Source organism: Hyperolius riggenbachi, chromosome 5, assembly GCF_040937935.1.
Source record: "Hyperolius riggenbachi isolate aHypRig1 chromosome 5, aHypRig1.pri, whole genome shotgun sequence".
Lineage (NCBI taxonomy): Eukaryota > Metazoa > Chordata > Amphibia > Anura > Hyperoliidae > Hyperolius > Hyperolius riggenbachi.
Genome location: NC_090650.1, coordinates 185,125,778 through 185,149,156, shown reverse-complemented (window position 1 = coordinate 185,149,156; position 23,379 = coordinate 185,125,778). Strand labels below are relative to the sequence as shown.

Below are 23,379 nucleotides of genomic sequence, written 5' to 3'. Positions count from 1 at the left end.
ATCTTAGTTGGGTATCATGCAAAAGCGGAGTTCAGGGAAAAAAAGTTGGGGGGTAGAGGGATCTATCCTTTGGGCATGTCAGATGTCATCTTGCCAATGTAGGCTACCTTTAATCTCATAAATATCTGTCAGGTCAATTTGTCAATATATGGCTTGCATAAGAATTGCAGGTTACATTTATACAACAGCTACAAGTAATATTCCCTATGTAGTTAGCAGCGAGACTGTCAGACAATTCAAGGAAGCAGATATGATTAGTATTCTAAAGGGAGGAGCTCTGCAATCAGTCCACCTATAGCACAACACATGGTGCCTGAACAGCATTGCCATTCAACTTTCATTGCTTGGAAGGACTGCACGACACTGGAAAATAGTGGTTTGCTGCATGGAAGCTGTGTATTAGCTACGGGATCTTCAGCAGAATCACAACACTTACTACTTATACTGTATATTTGAGAATTCACAATGCAGAAACGGTTTGTGGTTACTCCAGCTTCCTCTGCCTCTGGGGAAGTAGATGTGAGAGGAGAAGAGGCTTCATTTGCTGAACTGCCTCACTGGACTTGGCAAAACCCTGACAACCAGCTTTGTTTACACTTAAATGAGATTACAAAATGTGACACAGGTGCTGTACCAATACTGGCTTATTCAAGAGAACCCAACAAATATGGTAAGTACTAAAGAATCTTTTTATATTTGATATATTGAAGTGTTTAATTGTTAGAAAGCAAATGCATTGTGTTAGACATGCTCCTTAAATGTAATAATCATTAAAGCCACAATCACAGTGGTGTTAATGTTCCCTGTGACAGCAAGAACGCAATGCAATGAATCAGGACAGCTTCACCGCATGTCATGCTTGCGTTATGCCGGATACAGTGAAGCATACAGTCAATGAAACATATGCTTCTCCTCTACTGTTAACATGTCAGTTTTACTGGTAAAAGGCAGTGGCTTACCATACTGCAAGCTGTTTTACCGCAATGCACCTGCTGCACTGTGAACATTGCATAGGCAGTGAATTGCAGTGAGGTAAGCTGCATTACACAGCATTTGTTACACTGCTTACGTGACCTTAGGACCCTTTCACACACCGAGTCAGTTGTGTTGTCATCAGATCGCAACATAACTGAAAAGTCACACCGCATGTCACCACTATGATTTGACCATACAGTAAAGCTTATAGTATAAATTCAAGTTGCTAATCTAAGTTTTATTTGTACAAAAATGGCATTAAAAAAACTCACAGGACCAAACAAGCCTTCGTGAAAGGTGAAACAGCTGTCAACCTCCCTCGTCCAATGTGAGTGTTTCAATGCCATTTTTGTGTGCATAAAACTTGGATTTGAAACTTGAATATGCCCTCTGCTTTGTCTCATTGTGGATTGGATTGTTGTTCTGCTAAGGAGGTGGCACTTCTGGTGAATTGCTGGCGGTTTTGTTACGCCTCAGCTGTACTTTTTGTGATCGTCATATCCTTTATAAGCTTGTTGGTTAAAATGCATTGAATAGTGCATTACCGGGTACTTATCCATTAGCCGGGCGCATCCTCTAGGTGGCGACAAAACTCCACCAGAGTTACATCTTTCCCTACCATCCATGTCGGCCTGGAGGGGGAATAGTAATTAGCGCCACCTGCCGGATGCGCCCGGCTAACGGATAAGTACCCATTACCGTATCTACTAGCATATAAGCTGGCCCTTGTATAAGCCGAGGTACCCACTGTTCCCTCAGAAACCAGGAAAAAGTGATTGACTCACGTATAAACCCCCTCCACAGTAGCCAAATGTGCCCCCAGTACAAGTCAGCCTCCTCCCCATAGCCAGATGTGCCCCAAGGTTGATACAGCTGTGTCTCAAGGCCCCACTAGATAGCGTTATAGATATGAGACACAGCGTTTGCCACACAGGAAGAATCCCTGATCACTGCACCGCTGACACATTGCTTGCACGCTCTGCTCCACAAGCCAGGGGACACAGGTAGTCCTGAGCAGCTCTGCACACCATGTTGCAGGGAACCAGAAACAAAACCTGCTCCACCATCTGTTCTGCTCCACTGACTAGCATATAAGCCGAGGGGGTAACTTTTCAGCACATTTTTTGTGCCGAAAAATTAGGCTTATGCGCGAGTATATACAGTATATGCTACATACCAATGTTGAACTTTAATTAATAATGCATTACATGCTATATAACCGTACTAGTGTGTAAGTAGTTTTTGCTCAACAAGCTGATTTATCAGCACGCGTAAGTCCACACCTGTGCATCCAGATTCATCAGCATGCAGATATGTGCAAACGCATACTTATTCATGTGCATGAACAGGAGGACAGAACTGACAACCATGACCAGCTTATTACTGCTCCCAATTCCACGTAGAGCACCTCCCCCATCCAGGGCTAAGGTACTCAATGCTACATCAGGAGTCAACCATCACTTTAAAGTAATACACGTTAAGGGGATTGGGAAAGCAGGGAGCAAACATGCTGTCAAGACCTTCTTTGGATGTTCTTTTGTAATTAAGGTATCTAAATGACATTTATAGCTATGTGGTCTAACATCTTGTCAGTATACAGGAACAGAGTCTGAAGAAGGCTTCTTAGCTGATAGCTTACTCTTTTTCTTTTAAGTTAGGCAATAAATGGTATCATCCTTATTCAAAACTTTCTGCTTTCACTGATGGCTAACACGGTACAATGTTCTACTGCTTACAGGTAAGTAGAAAGATCCAAAACTACACACTGGCATAGATATAGTGTCAGCTCAGGTGTTCTTTAAGGCCTCTTTCACAGTGGGACGGTGCGTTTGATGCAATGTTAAGGTCGCATAACGTGCCCATAATGCAACGCATTGAAAGACTATAACTTGGACGTTATAGTACATTCTTTATCCCTGCGTTTGGTGCGCAGTTTTCGTCGCACAGTGATGGAGTGAAAACGGCAGGTGCGTTACTTTTTTTTAAAAACAAAAACCTTACTGAGCATGTGCAACACACATAACTCAGCAAATGTATTGCTAAACGCACAGCATGCAGCACTTTCTAAATATTGCTACACGTTACACACAACGCAACGTGTGCACTGTGAATCTCGCACAGACTTTGTATTGCTGTGCGTTAGTCTGCGTTATAAAATCTTCTAACGTGCGACTTTAACGTCGCACTGTGAAAGAGGCTTTAAAGGTAACAATCAGCTTACGGAGGTGGGGAGGGAAGGGACGGAGGCAGGGGAGCGGCGGTGACAGGCAGCACAAAGGTAAACAGCCACACAGTGGGTGTTTTTTGTTTTTTTTTCTGGGGGACAGCAGAACGCAGCGGGGGCCTGGGAGGGCACAGTACAGACACAGAGGCTGGAGATAGTATGCAGAACCAGTGTGTCCTAATAGCATTCTTAAAACCCACCTCAGGTTCTCTTTAACCTCCCTAGCGTTCTGGATGAGCTCAGCTCGTCCAGAGACGCCGGAGGTCACCGCTCAGGCCCTGCTGGGCCGATTTGAATAATTTTTTTTCAAACATGCAGCTAGCACTTTGCTAGCTGTGTGTTTGCTGCGGTCGCTGCCGCACACCCCCGCTACCTGATGGGAAAGAGGGCCCCCCCCGGCAGACACCGTGCGCAGCCTGGCCAATCAGTGCAGACCTGCTGGATCTGGTTAATGCAGGTTTATACAATACAGCCGCATAAGTGATATGTTTATGGGACGTCTGAACCTAGCGGCGGTGGGAGCCCGCATGGAGCAGAGTCACACTATGATGCTGTTGAAAGTTATCAATCTATGCATTTAATACAGCCCTGCTAGGACTGGTTATTGGCGCAGGCCTGTGCTATACAGGATCTTCTAAAAAAAATTAGCATATTGTGATAAAGTTCATTATTTTCTGTAATGTACTGATATACATTAGACTTTCATATATTTTAGATCCATTACACACAACTGAAGTAGTTCAAAGCCTTTTATTGTTTTAATATTGATGATTTTGGCATACAGCTCATGAAAACCCAAATTATCTCAAAAAATTAGCATATTTCATCCGACCAATAAAAGAAAAGTGTTTTTAAAACAAAAAAAGTCAACCTTCAAATAATTATGTTCAGTTATGCACTCAATACTTGGTTGGGAATCCTTTTGCAGAAATGACTGCTTCAATGCGGCGTGGCATGGAGGCAATCAGCCTGTGGCACAGCTCAGGTGTTATGGAGGCCCAGGATGCTTCAATAGCGGCCTTAAGCTCATCCAGAGTGTTGGGTCTTGCGTCTCTCAACTTTCTCTTCACAATATCCGACAGATTCTCTATGGGGTTCAGGTTGGAGAGTTGGCAGGCCAATTGAGCACAGTAATACCATGGTCAGTAAACCATTTACCAGTGGTTTTGGCACTGTGAACAGGTGCCAGGTCGTGCTGAAAAATGAAATCTTCATCTCCATAAAGCTTTTCAGCAGATGGAAGCATGAACCCACTTTTGAACCAGAAACAGAGGCAGAAGCGCCTGACCTGGGTTACAGAGAAGCAGCACTGGACTGCTCAGTGGTCCAAAGTACTTTTATCGGATGAAAGCAACTTTTACATGTCATTCGGAATTCAAGGTGCCAGAGTCTGAAGGAAGACTGGGGAGAGGGAAATGCCAAGATGCCTGAAGTCTAGTGTCAAGTACCCACAGTCAGTGATGGTCTGGGGTGCCATGTCAGCTGCTGGTGTTAGTCCACTGTGTTTTATCAAGGGCAGGGTCAATGCAGCTAGCTATCAGGAGATTTTGGAGCACTTCATGCTTCCATCTGCTGAAAAGCTTTATGGAGATGAAGATTTAATTTTTCAGCACGACCTGGCACCTGCTCACAGTGCCAAAACCACTGGTAAATGGTTTACTGACCATGGTATTACTGTGTTCAATTGGCCTGCCAACTCTCCTGACCTGAGCCCCATAGAGAATCTGTGGCATATTGTGAAGAGAAAGTTGAGAGACGCAAGACCCAACACTCTGGTGAGCTTAAGGCCGCTATCGAAGCATCCTGGGCCTCCATAACACCTGAGCAGTGCCACAGGCTGATTCCCTACATGCCACGCCGCATTGAAGCAGTCATTTCTGCAAAAGGATTCCCGACCAAGTATTGAGTGCATAACTGAACATAATTATTTGAAGGTTGACTTTTTTTTGTTTTAAAAACACTTTTCTTTTATTGGTCGGATGAAATATGCTAATTATTAGAGCTAGAAAATTTGGGTTTTCATGAACTGTATGCCAAAATCATCAATATTAAAACAATAAAAGGCTTGAACTACTTCAGTTGTGTGTAATGAATCTAAAATATATGAAAGTCTAATGTTTATCAGTACATGACAGAAAAGAATGAACTTTATCACAATATGCTAATTTTTTGAGAAGATCCTGTATAAGAAGTTGACAGGGGTTACACATGTCACTTGGTGTCGCTTCTCAGCCAAGGTTACTAACAGTGCACTGGACATTGTACTAGTGGATCTGCATGCCAGCTTTGTTTACTCCCTTGGGAAGGAAAAATATGTATATCCAGATTGTCTACTGTTCCACCTACTCACCATTTGATTGTCAATCTCTGCAGGATATACAAGTGCTTGATTTTCTCAAGTGAAGAAAAGTGATGCACGCACTTTCAATTGCCTTATCTGAGATCTCATACAACCTTAGGGCTGGTTCACACAGGCGTCTGCCCTGCGTTTACCGCCAGTGTTCGGGAATTCAGCGTTAAACACTCCCATTCAGGTTAATGGGAGTGTTCGTACCGGGCTTTTACCAGCTTTTGCGTGAATGTGGCATTCCGATCCCGACTTTCCCTGGTGTTCGAGGCGACCCTGAACTCTATAAAGAAAGTAGATCAAAAGGCGCAGCACCAACTCCATGCAGTTTTGGGTTTATTAGATCAAAGCGATAGGCATACAAGCATTGGGGGTACAAACACCGGCCTTACAGTCGTTTCGCGGGGCTCCCGCTTTCTCAGAGACCAAAGGTGTCACAATGTCCTTACAGTTACCAATCTTATATATGCAATAAGTAATTGGGTACTTACCGCTCCCCACCATTTGCTAAGGTCGCCCATTCACCCGCCGAAGGCGCGTACCCGTCAGTTTCCGGGAGTACACCCTGGATTCTACATGTAGTGTCCTGGAGCGGTTAACCGCCGCGGCTAATTTCCCTCTATGGGGAAGAAAAACGCTGACTGCAACTGAAAGCCCAAACACGACGCTGCCAAAACGCAGATGAACGCACCGCCGCCAAAAGCTGGACAGACGGCCGTGTGAACCAGTCCTTTTCCCTGCAGGTGTTTGAGTCATTTTGGTGTGTGTGTGTGGTGATCAGACATCCAAAGGTGTCACAATGTCCTTACAGTTACCAATCTTATATATGCAGTAAGTAATTGGGTACTTACCGCTCCCCACCATTGCTAAGGTCGCCCATTCACCCGCCGAAGGCGCGTACCCGTCCGTTTCCGGGAGTAGACCCTGGACTCTACATGTAGTGCCCTGGAGCGGTTAACCGCCGCGGCTAATTTCCCTCTATGGGGAAGAAAAACGCTGACTGCAACTGAAAGCCACGGAAAACCGCTGAAAGCCCAAACGCGACGCTGCCACAACGCCGACGAACGCACCGCCGCCAAAACATGGGCAGACGGCCGTGTGAACCAGCCCTTTTCCCTGCAGGTGTTTGAGTCAGTTTGGTGTGTGTGGTGATCAGACGTTATATCACCTGATTTGTGGCCGGGTATGACGGCTGTGGTTACAACTTTTTATAGGGGGGATAAGGGGTAACTAAGTGTGATTGTATTTATGGCTCAACAATACATTTTTGATATTTGTCTAAGCAGACACCTCTGGCTTTTTTTTCTTTTAATCCCTGGTTGGTATTCCAGAGGTGGCCCACCTTTAGGGCTGGGTGCACACATAACATAACGTGAAAGGCTGCGTTTTATGTCACGTTTTATGTTACTGTTGTGTGCGTCATTGTGTGTTCCACGTTTTTACAGCGTTTTTCATACATTTGCGTTAGCGTTTTTTTTTTTTACCGCAGATGCGTTTTGCGTGCGTTTTAATGCTTTTGTGGTTTGCATATATAAAACGTATATGCGTTTTGTATGCATTTGTGATGCGTTTTTCTTTTGCGTTTTATGCAAATCACTAGGAAGACAACAGGAAGCGGAAATACATCATTAAACAATTTTTTGGGGAAAAAAATGCATAGAAAAATGCCTGGAAAATGCATGAAAAATGCATACCATTGCGTTACCATTGACTTTCACTATGTGCGTTTTTGATGCGTTTATGAATATTATGCAACAAAACCAGCGTTTTTTAAACCGCAGGTTTGAAGACGCATAGAAAATGCATATGTGTTTTTATATAATTTTTTTTTCCTGCGGCCAATAGCCATTAGCGGCAAAAACGCTAGCGTTTCTGCTATGTGTGCACCTAGCCTGAGGGTGACATTATGAACCACTTAATGACAAGCTGACTTATAAAAACATCCTGCTAGAGCCTCTTAATGGCTCAAGGACGTTTCTATAAGTCAGACAGTGGTGCTGCCGCTGTGCGTGTGCACGTGATAATAGTGGAAAAAAAAACACCAAAGAAAAAATACACCTTTATTTCCAAATACTATATTGTCACCATACTTTGTACTAGGGACATAATTAACATTGTGTAATAACCAGGACAAATAGGCAGATAAAATGTGTGGGTTTTATACACAGTAGCAGTGTTTTATATTAAAACTATAGGGGGTGAACTTGGAGAAATAGTGTATTTTTTCCTTGTTTTTCCCTTTTTAAAATGCATAGAAAATAAAGTAATTACTGAAAACAAATATCAACCCCAGAAAGCCTAATTGGTGGTGAAAATAACAAGATATAGATCATTTTATTGTGATTAGTAGTGATTAAGCTATTAGCAAATGAAAGGGATAAGCACTGAAAGGTGAAAATCCCGATTGTCCGTTAGGGTAAAAACGCCTTTGGGGTGAAGTGGTTGATATAACAATCTTTCCATATGCCTCCATGGCAGCATACATATGGTTAAGCCCAGGGCCGGGCCGAGGCATAGGCTGGAGAGGCTCCAGCCTCAGGGCGCAGTGTAGGAGGGGTGCACAATTCATTCAGCTGTCATTCCTAATTGTGTTTGAAGCAGAAAGAAATAAGAAAAGGGGATACATGGCAGTGACTGCAAGCCAGATAACTAGATATTAAGGTGTTGGGGAGGTTGTGGACCCTGTGGCGCCTCTTAGTCTAATAGCAATCAGTGTGTGACAGCTGGGGTGGGAGGGATGGAGGGGCGCACTTTGGTGTCTCAGCCTTGGGTGCTGGAGGACCTTGTCCCGGCTCTGGTTAAGCCCCACCCCTACCAATTAACAGGACCTTAGCTATAAAAAAAAGTGACCCCTAGCTAGCAGCATTCTCATTTTTGTCCTCACCTCCGAACAGATTCCTTAGTGTTTCATCGCTATTTAATTTATTTTACTCTTACCTCGCCGACATTCCTGCGGCGTTCCGGCCAGGTTCAGCCTCTCCTGGTCACAGCCCTGTTGTGACTAAATGTCAAATTATTCAGGGACCTTATATCTGGGGTGATGGTGGGAGCTTGATCTAAATGATCTTTTCCCCCCTTTATGGCTGCTCTGCATGACTTAAAGGGATACTGTAGGGGGGTCGGGGGAAAATGAGCTGAACTTACCCGGGGCTTCTAATGGTCTACCGCAGACATCCTCCCCAATGCTCCGGCCCCGCCTCCGGTTCACTTCTGGAATTTCTGACTTTAAAGTCAGAAAACCACTGCGCCTGCGTTGCCGTGTCCTCGCTCCCGCTGATATCACTAGGAGTGTACTGCGCAGACACAGACCATACTGGGCCTGCGCTGTGCGCTCTTGATGACATCCGCGGGATCGAGGACACGGCAACGCAGGCGCAGTGGTTTTCTGACTTTAAAGTCAGAAATTCCAGAAGTGAACCGGAGGCGGGGCCGGAGCATCGGTGAGCGGCTGCGCGGGCACAGGATGTCTGCGGGGGACCATTAGAAGCCCCGGGTAAGTTCAGCTCATTTTCCCACGACCCCCCCCCCCCCCCCTACAGTATCCCTTTAAATACGATTGCAGAGCACAGTGTGATCCTTCTCACCTTTTTTTCTTCCTGTCTGCTGTCTGCAGTTGCACAGGTTAGTGGTGCATAGTTCAGCTTCTCCTGCTGGGTGTTTGGTGCTGCTGAGTGTTCAGTGTGATCCCTCTCACCTGTATCTCTTGCTCTGTCTCCTGACTGCTCAGGCTCCATTATGTGAGGCATACTTCAGCCTCTCCAGGTCCTGCAGCGTCTCCCTGCTTCTCACAGTGAAAGGCTCTGAAGCACATGGCTTAGAGTGCATCCAGCTTGAAACGCACAGCCATCAGACCAGGAAGTGTTTGCAGTGACTCCTCTCCAATCCCTGCTCTGGGCACAGCAAAGATCTCCTCACAGCTGAGCTCTCCTCCCCTCCTCTCACAAGGCTGGCTACACACAGGACTGTGCTGGCTGCAACACTACCTCCCTCTATGTCTGGCTTAAAGGTAAAGACACTATTATTTGCTGTCCCTCTGTAATGCTTCTCAAGCTGCAGGAGGAGGTAAGTTATTCCAAGTATCTTGGTAGCACTATGTACTATATTTTATCATCTGCCATTCTCATTATAAACAGTTATATGAACAGTATTGTGTACTATGTGCAATATAAATGACATAGCATTCCTTGCATGAAAGTATTATCTGATTTCTTATTTTTCTGCTACGTTTCATGTACCTCTTATCTTACTTATTTCATCTCTTGTGGTCCGTTGGACTGCATTCTGGATCACACTGTGCCAGAAACAGATAATTCTAAGGTCAATAGGTAAGAGTCATACAGGTAAGTGACCCGGCTTTTCTACAAAAAAAAGAGAGCACACCTTCCATAAATGGGCTGTGCTGTACTTTTTTATATACAAGCCCAGTAAGAAGAGAACAAAGGAGGGCAAGTTCCCACCACAGTTCTAGGACATTAGTTCTTTGTCATCATTTGAGATCCTGCTTTAGATCTTTATATCATCACTCAGGATCCTGCTCAAGGAGCAGGTAAATAATCTGCCTGGGAACTGGAGGATCAGGTCCCAGTTAAAGGCACCATTAGGGATGCTCATTCGGATTCCACGGAAATGCAATTTCCGAAATTCCGATCGGAAATTGCATTTCCGCATCGGAATGCGGAAATCGGTAATGCAAGTGCGTTAGGCGGATTTCCGTCGGAAATCGCGGAAATTTCCGCCGGAAATCGCGGAAATTCCGCCCGACTTTAACATCGATTTTCTCAAAAACTATGAGGTCTTTTTGAAAACTTTTTTGTGCATCTTGTTCAGGAGATTCTGCTTAATAAACCCTAAAAATTTAGTGTTTCTAGGACTTACGGGGGCTTTGCTATTAACCACTAAAGTCGGCGGATTTTTACTGTAATGTAGAATGCAGAAAATCCGCATCTGCCAATTTTCTGCATTTACATTACAGTAAAAATCCGCCGACTTTAGCGGTTAATAGCAAAGCCCCCGTAAGTCCTAAAAACACCACATTTTCAGGGTTTATTAAGCAGAATCTCCTGAACACGATGCAAAAAAAGTTTTCAAAAAGATCTTATAGTTTTTGAGAAAATCGATGTTAAATTCAGGCCGAATTTCCGCGTTTTCCGGCGAAAATTCCGCATTGGAATGCGGAAATTGGTAGCGGAAAGCGGAATCGGTATTTGGCAATGGCGGAATCGGAAATTGGCATTTCCGACCATCCCTAGGCACCATAGCCCCCCAGATTGGTGGGCTTGTGGCGACAGAACCATGCCAGGGAAATCAGTAAAGTAGATCTGTTTCCACCAGATGAGAAAAGAGCCAGAGTTCCACCAGATGCACACATCCAAGATGATAAAGCAGGCTGTCCAGGAATCAATGGACTCCTATGTAGGCTCTTTGGTCCCCAAGCATCCTCCCAGCAAATCAATGAAGATACTGAATATCCTCCATCATCTATGGTTTAGCAGGAATCCAATGAGAGGGAGCATACAGATATCTGGTTTCTATTTCTCCTTTATTCAAACCATCTGTGAAGCCATTCACTGGGAAGAGGAAACCCTTCTCCAGGCTAAGAAACGTCTGAAATAATTATCATTCTCCTTTCCTGTCTTGAAAGAGATCAAATAAAGATTAATGGGAAAAGGTAAGGAGAAAGTCCTTCCTGAAAAAGCAGACTTAACAAACATCATCCTTTTTCTTCAAGAAAATTCTCCAGTCCTAGCGTTCGCTTCCATGGTGGACATGTCAGTCATGTGTCTTGCATGCCATGTAAGGTTAAAAGTCTTGATTACTTTTTAAGATGTCCTAGATCATTAACTTGATATAGTTTTAACGATGGTGTATACCACTACTGGAGGGGCATGTAAACCAGCCCTGGCTTTATCTTCAGTTGCCACGGAAGTGGACAAGGATTCTGATTCTATCCTGGCAGCTTAGAGAACTTTCGTATTGTCTCTAAGTTTATTAGGGAAGCGGCTATAGATTTTGTGCAGTCCACTTAATATGCCAGGCTTTTTGCAAGACAGTGAATTGGCCTGTTAAAAAAAAAAAAAAAAAAATCTAGTCTGCTGATCCCAGCTTCCAACAAAATGTATTTAAAATTCTGTTTGATGGAAGAAATCTTTTTAGTAACAAGTTGGATCTGGCAACCAACAGCCACCAAGGCTGGTATTATATCAAAGGAGAGAAGACATTGCGGAAGGAAAGACCAGACCATAGGAATTGGCAAACTTCACATGCTAATCTCCATAAGCTCACAAAGCAGTCAGCGCAGAGTCCTATTGACAATTCTGAAGTCCAGATAGTAGCTGCAAGACTTCAGCAGTTCCATATTATCTGGACAAAAACAATAAAGGATGAGTGGGCCACAGATACAGAGTGGTTCGGTTTTTCTTGGATGTGCAAGTTCACTCCACCACTCAGTCACTTTGTCTTTACAGAGACCTGCTCTTTTACATTCATGACTCATTGCAGAAAACGGCTGTTATGTTGGTTCCAGAAGAGGAGCGCTTTCAGGAAGTCTACTCTCCTCTCTTCATTGTAAAGAAGTCAGGTGATCTGCGTTCAGTACTGGATCTGAAATTCCTAAATCTTCATCTTTCTGAAAACATTCAAGATGAAGTTACAACAAATGAATGGACCAGCCATTCCCTTACAGAACTGAATATATTCAATAGACTTGGCAGATACATTTATTATTTCAAACTTCTTTCCACCATGCAGTTGGTAACATTCTTCTCCAGTAACCATCCTCCTTCTCGACATTATCACAGCCATGACAACCTTTTTTGGTACTAGTGTGTCTGGTGGCTCAGTTGAGAAAGCAAAGTTAGGACTTTATCACTATTTAGACAATCTTTTGTTGCTAGCCTCAGATCCCAAGGCTCTACTGTGTTAGCAACAGATTCTTCTTCAAACACTGTCTGTCTTTGGCTGGTTAACAAACAAGGAGGAAAGCCACCTAACTCCTTCTGAGGACCTAATCTTTCCAGGAGCAAGATTCCAATCTATATCCAATGCAGTAACCAGATGAGAAAATTGCTGCCAAAAGTTGGCGAGTGCTGATTATCATACTATATTCATTAATCAAGGTGTTGTATACACCTCCTGGGCACTTCGTCATCTACAATCCAAATGGTCAAATGGGTTCACTGGCACATCTACCCATTCCAACTAAGGTTTCTCCATCAATGAAACCACCAGAGTTACTCTCAGACCATCCTTCTCACTCCCACGATGAAACTGTCTGCGGTGGTGGCTAAACACAAGCTCAACAATTATTAACCAATCGTTCACCCATAACTCGTAAAGATGCAAGCATGGTTTGACATGTCTACAGGTCGTATTAGCCTAGGTAAAATAGTCAAAACAAAGCTGATCGATCACTGCAAATATACTCAAACACAGGGTGGCTTATATGGTGCTTCAGACCTTCAGCCATCACTGGGATGAGACGTCAGTCTTTGATATCAGGTAGCAGAGGGACACAAGGAGTCTGTTCCTCATGTTAGAGGTCAGCAATATTATCTCCAGTGCAGAGAGCAATTTCTGCAGCATCATGGCAGTCTATCTCATAGGGCCTCAGAACTCTGCGGCAGATTTTCTCAATCAAGGGGACTGAGGCAATAGCTTGTGGCCACTCAATAAAATATATCCAGAGTGATCTGTGACCATTGGGTAGGTGGACCTGATGGCAACCTACATCAACTAAATGCCAGCTCGAGGAGATTCGCCCCCACATTCAAGGGCTCAGGGTGCTCTGGCAACACCTGAAATTTCTGAATGGTCTCTGTTTTTTTCCTCCAACTCCACTTATCTTCAAAATTCTAAGTGGTACTCCTGGAGGTGGGTCCATTCTGGCCATGCCAGCTATGAGTCCCTCTAATTTGGAGCCTGAAGTTGGAACCTCCTATTCTTCTTCCAGTCAGACCAAACCCCCTGTCCCAGGACTCAATTTATCATCTGTCTCCTCAATCCCTTATTTAATGGTTTAAGGATTGTGGGAGGAAGCTTAGAGACCTGGTAAACTCAGAATCATTGGCGAACACACTGCTAAAAGCAGGGAAAACTACCACAAACTTGAAAATATTTTTTCACAATTGCTCTGGTAAATAATTTTGATCCAATGGCTCCACCAGCACAACCTATTCTTAGCTTCCTCCAGATTGGCCTAGAAAAACAATTGGCTCGCACTCTCAAAGTGCAGGTTTCTGCTATCTCTGCTTTGACGGATTACTGCTGGGTCTCTCACCCTCTAATAGTGCAATTTATGAAGGCTGCCATCAAAAACAAGCATCCTAATTGCAACCTTTTTCCAAAGTGGGAACTGCACAGGTTCTCAGTTACCTAGCAAAACCTCTTTTTGACCCATTGGAAGACTGCAGGAAATAAGACTTAACCTTAAGAACTATGCCTCTAGTCGCTATCTCTTCGGACAGAAGAGTTTCCAAGCTCCAGGATCTAGGGGCTCATTCTTGACATTCTACTCAGTAGTTTTGAGACCACTACAGCACTTCACTTCCGGGCTTCCCTTTAATCAGGATCGGACAGTGCCATCTTTTATGGATCCAAATTCCTCTGATCTGCATGTTCTAGATGTTGCAAGAACACTTAGAGCCTATGTGAATGTAGCAAGGGAGCGTCAGGAAATCAGAACAGCTCTTCATAATTCCATCAGGTCTGAGAAAGAGCCAGCTAACCTCAAACTCAAAAGATCTCTTCATGGCTCAAATGAATCAACAAAGCCTTTTATTAAGGCTAGCCTATTATCAGGTTTTTTTACCTTGTCCCTCTGGGTGGCATCACAGTGCACTCTTCTCAGCTGTCCCCTGTGCCACCTTCGCTATCCGGGCAAAGATTCACCCGGCTGCCAACTGGTCCTCTGTCCATACTTTCATTGCCCATTTCAGAGTCAATCCAGCAGCCTCCGCTTCAGTTTAATTTACATAGTTACATAGTTACATAGTTACTTTGGTTGAAAAAAGACATACGTCCATCGAGTTCAACCAGTACAAAGTACAACTCCAGCCTGCTCCCTCACATATCCCTGTTGATCATAAAATCCCTGGATTAACATCATTGGCATTACCTAGTAATTGTAGCCATGGATGTCATTCAACGCAAGGAAAGCATCTAAGCCCCCTTTAAATGCAGGTATAGAGTTTGCCATAACGACTTCCTGTGGCAATGCATTCCACATCTTAATCACTCTTACTGTAAAGAACCCTTTCCTAAATAAATGGCTAAAACGTTTTTCCTCCATGCGCAGATCATGTCCTCTAGTCCTTTGAGAAGGCCTAGGGACAAAAAGCTCATCCGCCAAGCTATTATATTGCCCTCTGATGTATTTATACATGTTAATTAGATCTCCTCTAAGGCGTCTTTTCTCTAGACTAAATAAACCCAGTTTATCTAACCTTTCTTGGTAAGTGAGACCTTCCATCCCACGTATCAATTTTGTTGCTCGTCTCTGCACCTGCTCTAAAACTGCAATATCTTTTTTGTAATGTGGTGCCCAGAACTGAATTCCATATTCCAGATGTGGCCTTACTAGAGAGTTAAACAGGGGCAATATTATGCTAGCATCTCGAGTTTTTATTTCCCTTTTAATGCATCCCAAAATTTTGTTAGCTTTAGCTGCAGCGGCTTGGCATTGAGTACGATTATTTAACTTGTTGTCGATGAGTACTCCTAAGTCCTTCTCCAAGTTTGATGTCCCCAACTGTATCCCATTTATTTTGTATGGTGTTAGACCATTGGTACGACCAAAATGCATGACTTTACATTTGTCAACATTGAATTTCATCTGCCATGTATGTGCCCATATAGCCATCCTATCCAGATCCTGTTGCAATATAACACTATCTTCCTTAGAGTTGATGATTCTGCACAATTTTGTATCATCTGCAAAAATAGCAACATTGCTCACTACTGTATCCACTAGGTCATTAATAAATAAATTGAAGAGCACTGGACCCAGTACAGACCCCTGTGGGACCCCACTGCTAACAGTCTCCCATTTTGAGTATGATCCATTGACCACAACTCTTTGTTTTCTGTCCATTAGCCAGTTCCCTATCCAAGCACACAGACTCTTCCCCAGTCCTTGCATCCTCATCTTTTGCACCAGACTTTTGTGGGGAACAGTGTCGAATGCCTTAGCAAAGTCTAAGTATATCACATCTACAGCATTCCCAATATCCATATTAGCATTCACTACCTCATAAAAGCTGAGCATGTTAGTCAAACAGGACCTGTCTTTAGTAAACCCATGTTGATGCTGAGAAATAAGATTATTTTCTACTATGAAGTCATGTATAGTATCTCTTAGTAACCCCTCAAATAGTTTGCATACAACTGATGTTAAGCTTACAGGTCTATAATTTCCTGGATCTGATTTTTTGCCCTTCTTAAATAATGGGAAAACGTGGGCTGTACGCCAATCCACTGGGACTCTGCCAGTTGCAAGAGAGTCACAAAAGATAAGATAAAGGGGTCTATCTATAACTGAACTTAATTCCCTTAGGACCCGAGGATGCATGCCATCCGGGCCAGGTGCCTTGTCTATTTTTAATTTATTTAGTCTTGCCTTTACTTCTTCCTGCGTTAAGTATTTAATATTACAGTTAGAAGATTGAGACTCTTCCGCCTCTGTAATTTGCAACAGTGCTGTTTCCTTTGTAAAGACAGAAGCAAAGAAAGCATTTAATAACTCTGCCTTACCTTGGTCATCCACCATTGAGTTCCCACCCTCATCCTTTAGGAGTCCTATACAGTCTACCTTTCTTTTTTTAGAGTTGATGTACTTGTAAAACTTTTTTGGGTTAGATTTGATATCCCTAGCGATTTGATTTTCAGCTTCGATCTTTGCCAGCCTAATTTCTTTTTTACAATTTTTATTGCACTCCTTATAATTGCTTAGTGCAGCCTCGGTCCCCTCCTGTTTTAGGACCTTATAGGCATTCTTTTTCCTCTTCATTTTATCTTTAACCTTTCTATTCATCCATAGAGGCCTTTTTTTATTCCTAGACATTTTGTTTCCATATGGGATATACATACTACAATATTGATTGAGAATACGTTTAAAAGCTTGCCATTTCCCTTCAGTGTCCTCCCCTTGTAGTATATTATCCCAGTTCACCAAACTTAGTGCCTGCCTGATTTGATTGAACTTTGCTTTTCTAAAATTCATAGTTTTAGTGGTCCCGCTGCCCCGTGGCCTATCAGTCACCAGATCAAACGTTATCATGTTGTGATCACTATTTCCCAAATGTTCTTGAACCTGCACATTTGATACATTATCTGGTCTATTCGAAATGATCAGATCCAGTAACGCATTCCCCCTAGTTGGTTCCGTTACCATTTGAGTCAAGTAATTGTCCTGTAGTGCTGCCAGAAATCTGCTGCTTTTACCAGAATGGGTAGCCTCAATACCCCAGTCAATGTCAAAATTTAGAAAGAAAGTTATTTCTGAATCTGTTAAAGCCTTAATTGAAATTATTTTTGGTCAGCAAGTCTTGTCCCACCCTTACTTTTTTCTGCTAGTTAGATCCCATATGTATGCTGCCATGGAGGCATATGGAAAACGGAAAATTGTACACTCACCTAACGGTAATTTTCCTTTCCATGTGCATCCATGGCAGCATAGGGATTTCCCTCCCTTTCTTTTTGTTGACTTTTTGCTGTTCTCCGGTTCGGCTAGTCAATGAGAATGCTGCTAGCTAGGGGTCACTTTCTTTTATAGCTAAGGTCCTGTTAATTGGTAGGGGTGGGGCTTAACCATATGTATGCTGCCATGGATGCACATGGAAAGGAAAATTACCGTTAGGTGAGTATACAATTTTCCGTTTTGAGCGCTCCCCATTCTTTCTATTTTTGGCCCCCTCTTTGGGTTAATGGCAACTGTACACCAAAATAAAGCCATTTATGTCTTCTGTAATGATAGTTTTGTGGTTTATCTAATTTGGTGTAGTTGTGGGCTACTGTGCGTGGGGGGCCTATGACCAGGCCCCTTAGGACCCATTCAAACTAGGGATTGCAAAATGCTAGCAAAATTGCTAGCGTTTTGTGGCAGCAATTTTTTTGCGATTTGCGCATAATTTTCATTGTACATTTTCACGTGAGTTTTTGAGTGATCGCAATTCGCTTTTTTAACATTGCAATCGGGATCACTCTAAAAACACGAAAAGGAGGTGCAATGGAGACATTGACCTGGTTTGTTTTCTGGAGGAGGATTAGATGGTTGAATGGTCAATGTGTGCATTGAGCCCCCTCATCCCTGCTGTCCCTATCACCCTGAACATTTATTCTTTTAACGTGGTGATTGACTCATGATCTAGGGCAAATTTCTTAGCCCTGGATGGTGGAGGCGCTCTACATGGAATTGGAAGGGTAAGAACCTGGTCATGGTTGTGAGTTCTGACCTTCTGTGCATGAAGGTGAATATGTATACATTTGCACTTATGTGCATACTGGTGAATCTGAATGCACAGGTGTGGACTTGCGTGTGTTGATAAATGAGATTACGGTCTTGTTGAGTACAAATGATTTGCACACTGGTATACAGCATGTAATGTTTTATGCATCATAAAATTCTAACCTGAAGGTGGTAAAGGATATGGTGATTATAGGTATTATTACATTTATTGCATATGTATGTGTTTATTCCAAATGTATGTGCTTATTGCAAATTTATGTTGTTTAGCATTTGTGGAGAAAAGATATTGATGAATCTGGATGCGCAGGTGTGGACTTGCGTGTGCTGATGAATCTGTGTACGGTCTTGTTTAGTAAAAACTATTTGTACACTGATACAGTATATAGCATGTAATGCATTATTAAAGTTTAACATTGGTATGTGGCATGTAAAGCAATATTCATTAACCACTTCTCCTTTCAAATGTTCGTGGTGAGGGGAGACCCTAAACTTCCCATCTGTGAAGCTAAACATGGTCACTAGAGTCCTTGAACTTGGTGAGTCCCCCACTGTTGGTTGTGGTGTGGGCTATCATCACCTGTATAAGCAGCAGACAAGTATATTGAGGCATACATATGATTCAGCCGCTGGGAGATTTGAACGCAGTGTAAAGCCGATTAACGACTCACCCTGCACCTGCAAATGTCCCGGCAGCGCTAATTACTATTCCCCCTCCAGGATGCCATGGATAGTGGGGAAAGATTTAATTTGGCTTCCAGCTATTGCTTGCAGCTTAATTACAGTGTTTTTATAGTAGTTTGTGCTCCGTCTTATGGCCTATGGTGGCGCCGGCGGCACCCAAATCTCCTGCGCTGTTTTTACAGCGCTTGATATTGAGGACCTATTTGAGGGCCAAAAGCACAGACTATTGCCCTTTACGTTGTTTATCTTTATTAAAATATCTTAAAAAGTGTAAAAGTATAATGTATATAAATTATTTTAATTTCTCTCTTCTGAAAGCATTTTCTAAATCAGATATTTATTGAAAAATTGAAATGTGATTTCCGTTTTTGTACAAGAGGGTGCCCTTAATTACCTGTTGGCAGGGCCAGATTTAGCACTAGGTACTGTAGGCACGAGCCTACAGGGGCCTTGTGCTACAAAGGTGGCCCTGGAAGCAGTGGCATGTACCTTCCGAGTCACGCCCCCACAATCACCAGTGATTACAGTTCTCCTGCTGATACTTCTGCGTGCAGAATCACTGTCCATTCTGGAAGCATTGTCCATTCCGCTGCCTACAGCCACAGAGGGGTATATATACCAGGGTGCATGTAAGGCAAGTTCCCCAGGCACCTCCTTCTTAGGACAGCAGCATCCCTTATCTCCTGGCCCCTCCTACCCGCGCCCTGCAGAGAACACAGGAACTGTTCCAGCTGGAACTGAGAAGGCAGCAATTACCAGCTACAGCCTGCATTTTTGCAAGCTGCTATTCTGTGTACATGGCCAGCACGAGTCACTGCTCTGTGATCAAAGGGCCCGTTGAAGTCTGCAGCCATGGGCTCAAGTGTGGTGCTGCGAACCAGTCTGTGTTTGTCTCTGTCTTCCCCCCTGTGTGGTTGCTGCGTTATCTCACCTCCTCAGAACACTCACAGGGAGGCAACATTTTGCTGCCTGAAGATAAGAAAGTTCACCCTTTCCTTACCAGCTGACTGCTCAGGTCAAAAATTCATGAAGGCTAGAGGTGTCCAGGAAAAGTGAAGCAGCAAGTTTCGAGGAACGGTGGTAGTGGTGTGGTGATTTAGTTTGGGGGTCTTATAGTCAAATACTTTTCATCAAATAGATTACATACATTATCACATAAAGGCTATTGTAGCAGGGCACCATCTCTCCCACTATATACACTCCATAAAGCTAGCCATACACTGGCAGACTCCTGTCCTTTCACTAGCTTTCATGCACCTGCATGGCTACTGCCCCCCCCCCCCCCCCCATTTTCCCATCCCTACGCCCTTTCGTCCACTACAAAAACTGTGCTGTTGAATCTGTCATGTGGGTCAAAATTTATTAAAACAGGCATGTTGGAGCACCAATCCTTGACAGATTTGATTGCAGTGATCGAATCTGTCGAGGAATATCACATAGTGTATGGGCATCTTAATAAACACCCAAGGTGGAAAGAACTTACTTACCTGGGGCTTCTTTCAGCCCCCCTCAGTCTATCAGGTGAGGTCCCTTGGTGTCCTCCTGATCCCCCTCCAGTGTGGCGCTGACCTGCTCCAAAAATCGCTGACTGCCCATGATCACTGGATCATTTAGAAGGGGGCACTGGTGCAGTGGGGGGATCAGGAGGACACTGCCTTGGGTATCCTTTAAGTCAGGTAGTATAATAGATCTTCAAAATAGCCGCCTTCCATTTCTTCTTTTGCGGCTCACTACATGATCTTCATTAGCATTGCTGAGCACTTTCCAATCGGCTGCTAATGATCATGTGGTGAGCTGCTGGGGGTATTGATTGAAGGCGGCTATTGTGAAACACAGTATGCCAAGGAGCTTGGTAAAGGAGATGGTTACTGAAATGCTGTGCTGGTCCCTAGTCCAAACAAGCTTAAAGGACCTCTTCTTTAAAATTTAAAATACATGTAAACATATACTAATAAGAAGTACATTTCTTCCGGAGTTATAGTTCTCCTATGCTGCTGTCACTTACAGTGAGTAATAGAAATCTGACATTACCGACAGATTTTGGACTAGCCCATCTTCTCATAGGGGGTTCTTAGGGTTTCCTTTATTTTTAAAAGCCCTTAGTGAATGGCAGTTGCTCCGTCCAACTGCCAGAAAAGTATACGGTGAGCAGGGAAGCTGGCCAACATCATTGTATAAATCTTTTTCAGGGAATGTCTTTATAAAGTATAAAGGCCATGCTGAGATTCCCCTATGGAGAGATGGACTAGCCCAAAATCTGTCGGTAATGTCAGATTTCTACTACCTACTGTAAGTGACAGCAACATAGGAGAAAAGTCATTTATGGTTCATTTTACTCTGGAAGAAATGTTCTTCTTATCTGCATATGTTTTAAATGTTAAGATTTGCGCGACAGTTCCTCTTTAAGCCTTTTATACCTCGTAATCCCTTGGGTGACATTGCATGGCTGAGGCTGTATAGACATGTCGCTACCCTGCAGGCTAGCAATGTATTCTGTTGCTATACAGGAGAATGTGGGGCAGAGGACCAACAGAGCGGCGTGGGAGTGGCAAAATGTGGGAACCAGGTGAGTGGCTAAATCTATTTGCCAGTCTGATTGCTGGCTGAGGTTTCAGATCAGGAACCACTGTACACATGCTTGATTTGCCGCAGTTGCAGTCTATATTGCCTGCCTCAGACAAGTTTCATTGAGGGTGTGTACTGGGCTTTACAAGCATTTGTGAAGAGCTACTGAAATTATTTTGCATGTGGATATTGAAGGATTTGCCAAGCTATACAGCTATAACAGCCTTTGGGCTTGATTCACTAAACCATGATAACTCATATCACATACACCAAGCAGAGATATATAAGATCCGGCACTGCATGAATATTAGTTTAAAAGAGCTTTATTGCTAATGGCTCTCCAAGTTGCCTAAAAGTATTTCACATGCAATAATAAACATATATGGTGCACATACCTGTTGTGGTTAGGTGAGGTTGTGGGGCATAATGGTGGTTACGGCCCGCCTAACGAATGTTTCGCTTTGGCAGTGTCTTCAGAGGCAGTGTGCCTCATATCACGGTCCCGCTAGCGTTTTTGTGTGCGTTTTGTGAATCGTGAATTTCCATAAAAAAACGCGTGTGAAAACACTGGTGCGGCCATGATATGAGTTATCACAGTTTAGTGAATCAAGCCCAGTGTGTGGCAAAATACACTATGCACTTTGTCCCAAGTGAAAGGAGAGGTTTCTGGCAGCCCTGTGTATTAGGGTCTCTCGAAACCTGATGTCTGATTTCACACTGCATATTGGCGTATCCAATGGGTCGTGCCTGCTGCACCGCATCGCCAAAAACAGACCTTCAGGGAATACCACTTTAGTACATGGTATTCCCTGTCTGGCATTCAGCCAAGTAGGAAGTAAAAATCTTTGTGTCGCCATAGACTAACATGACTTCAGGGCTGACACAAATCGCCGCAGGAGCAGTGCTGTAACACAGGTATGCACTAGCATTAAGTCAACCACTTCCGGCATAGTGGGGACCGCAAAGTGGGACTTTCGCTAGGCAATTTGCTGCAACCCATCGCGCCAGTGTGAAAGAGCCCTGAGAGACCCTTGTGCGCCTACTGCTATGTCTCGAGGTTCCTACTCTAATAGCATATCTGTGAGTGGTACTTCTGGAAACACTCCCCTATGCATAGGGCAGGATGTTCAGGATAGGTGGGACAGTAAACAGTGGTGGCATGCTTTATTCCAATCTTCTTGCAGACACGACCAGCTTTTCTTGGGGTGCGTTGACCTGGGGCACTTGGAAAGACATAAGCCTAGTGTCTTTCATGTAGCTGGCTAACTACATCAGGGCTTGGGGCACGGCCCCTCCTGGATACAGGAGTTCCGAAATGATCTCTTCCTGAAATTGAAGGAAGGATCCCGTTCTCCCAGCCTTACTGTAGAGAACAAAACTATTGTACGTTGCCAATTGAATTAAATATACAGACACTTTTTTATAACAGCATCTGGTCCTTCGGGAAATTAAATAGGAAGCCAACATCTGGTCGTGGATGTTCACCCCTCCCATGTTTAAATTATAGTCGTGGACAGCGCGGGGCTTTTCAACGATTCCAGTTGTTCGTTCAATTTGAACTGTCGTGTCTCTGTGGATGGTGGACAGAAGGTAAACATTCCTCTTGTCCTTCCATTTCACTGCAAGAAGGTCTTTGTTACGCAAGGAAGCCCTCTACCCCCGTGGAAGTCGGGTACTACTGAGCTGTTGGGGGAAGCCCTGGCGACTAGGTCGCACTGTGCCACAGCAGGGAATTCCGACAAACTTTAAATGCTGATAGAGGGCCACACTTGTGTAGTAGTTGTCCACGTAGAGATGGTACCCCTTCTGGAATAAGGGTGACACCAAGTCCCACACAGAGCATATACATCTTGACCCCATACCGGGCGCTCATGCTTGGGATGTATTGTTTGATGCTCAGGCACCCGGTAAAATGTATCAAGGACTCATCTAAGCAGATGTTCTGTTCAGGGGTGTAAGCATCTGCAAACTTTGATGAAAAGTGGTCTATGAGGGGCCGAATTTTGTAGACTTAGTCATAAGCATGGTGGCCTCTTGGATGACAGGTTGTGTTGTCGCTGAAGTGCAGGAAGCGCAGAATCATCTCATAACGTTTAATGGACATGGCAGCAGAATGCATGTGCATGT

The 23,379-nt window shown here is 43.8% G+C and overlaps 1 protein-coding gene across 3 annotated transcripts in view; it reads left to right on the top strand.

Annotated features, from left to right (window-relative positions):
* The first annotated feature begins 389 nt into the window (after positions 1–389).
* SLC12A7 (solute carrier family 12 member 7) overlaps positions 390–23,379 on the top strand; it is a 715,067-nt gene continuing 692,077 nt past the window's right edge. For all 3 annotated transcript variants that reach the window (XM_068236473.1, XM_068236472.1, XM_068236469.1), the window contains exon 1: positions 390–670. In XM_068236473.1, the coding sequence (XP_068092574.1) occupies positions 466–670 (205 nt within the window). In that variant the 5' untranslated portion in view covers positions 390–465. The remainder of the gene's footprint in view (positions 671–23,379) is intronic.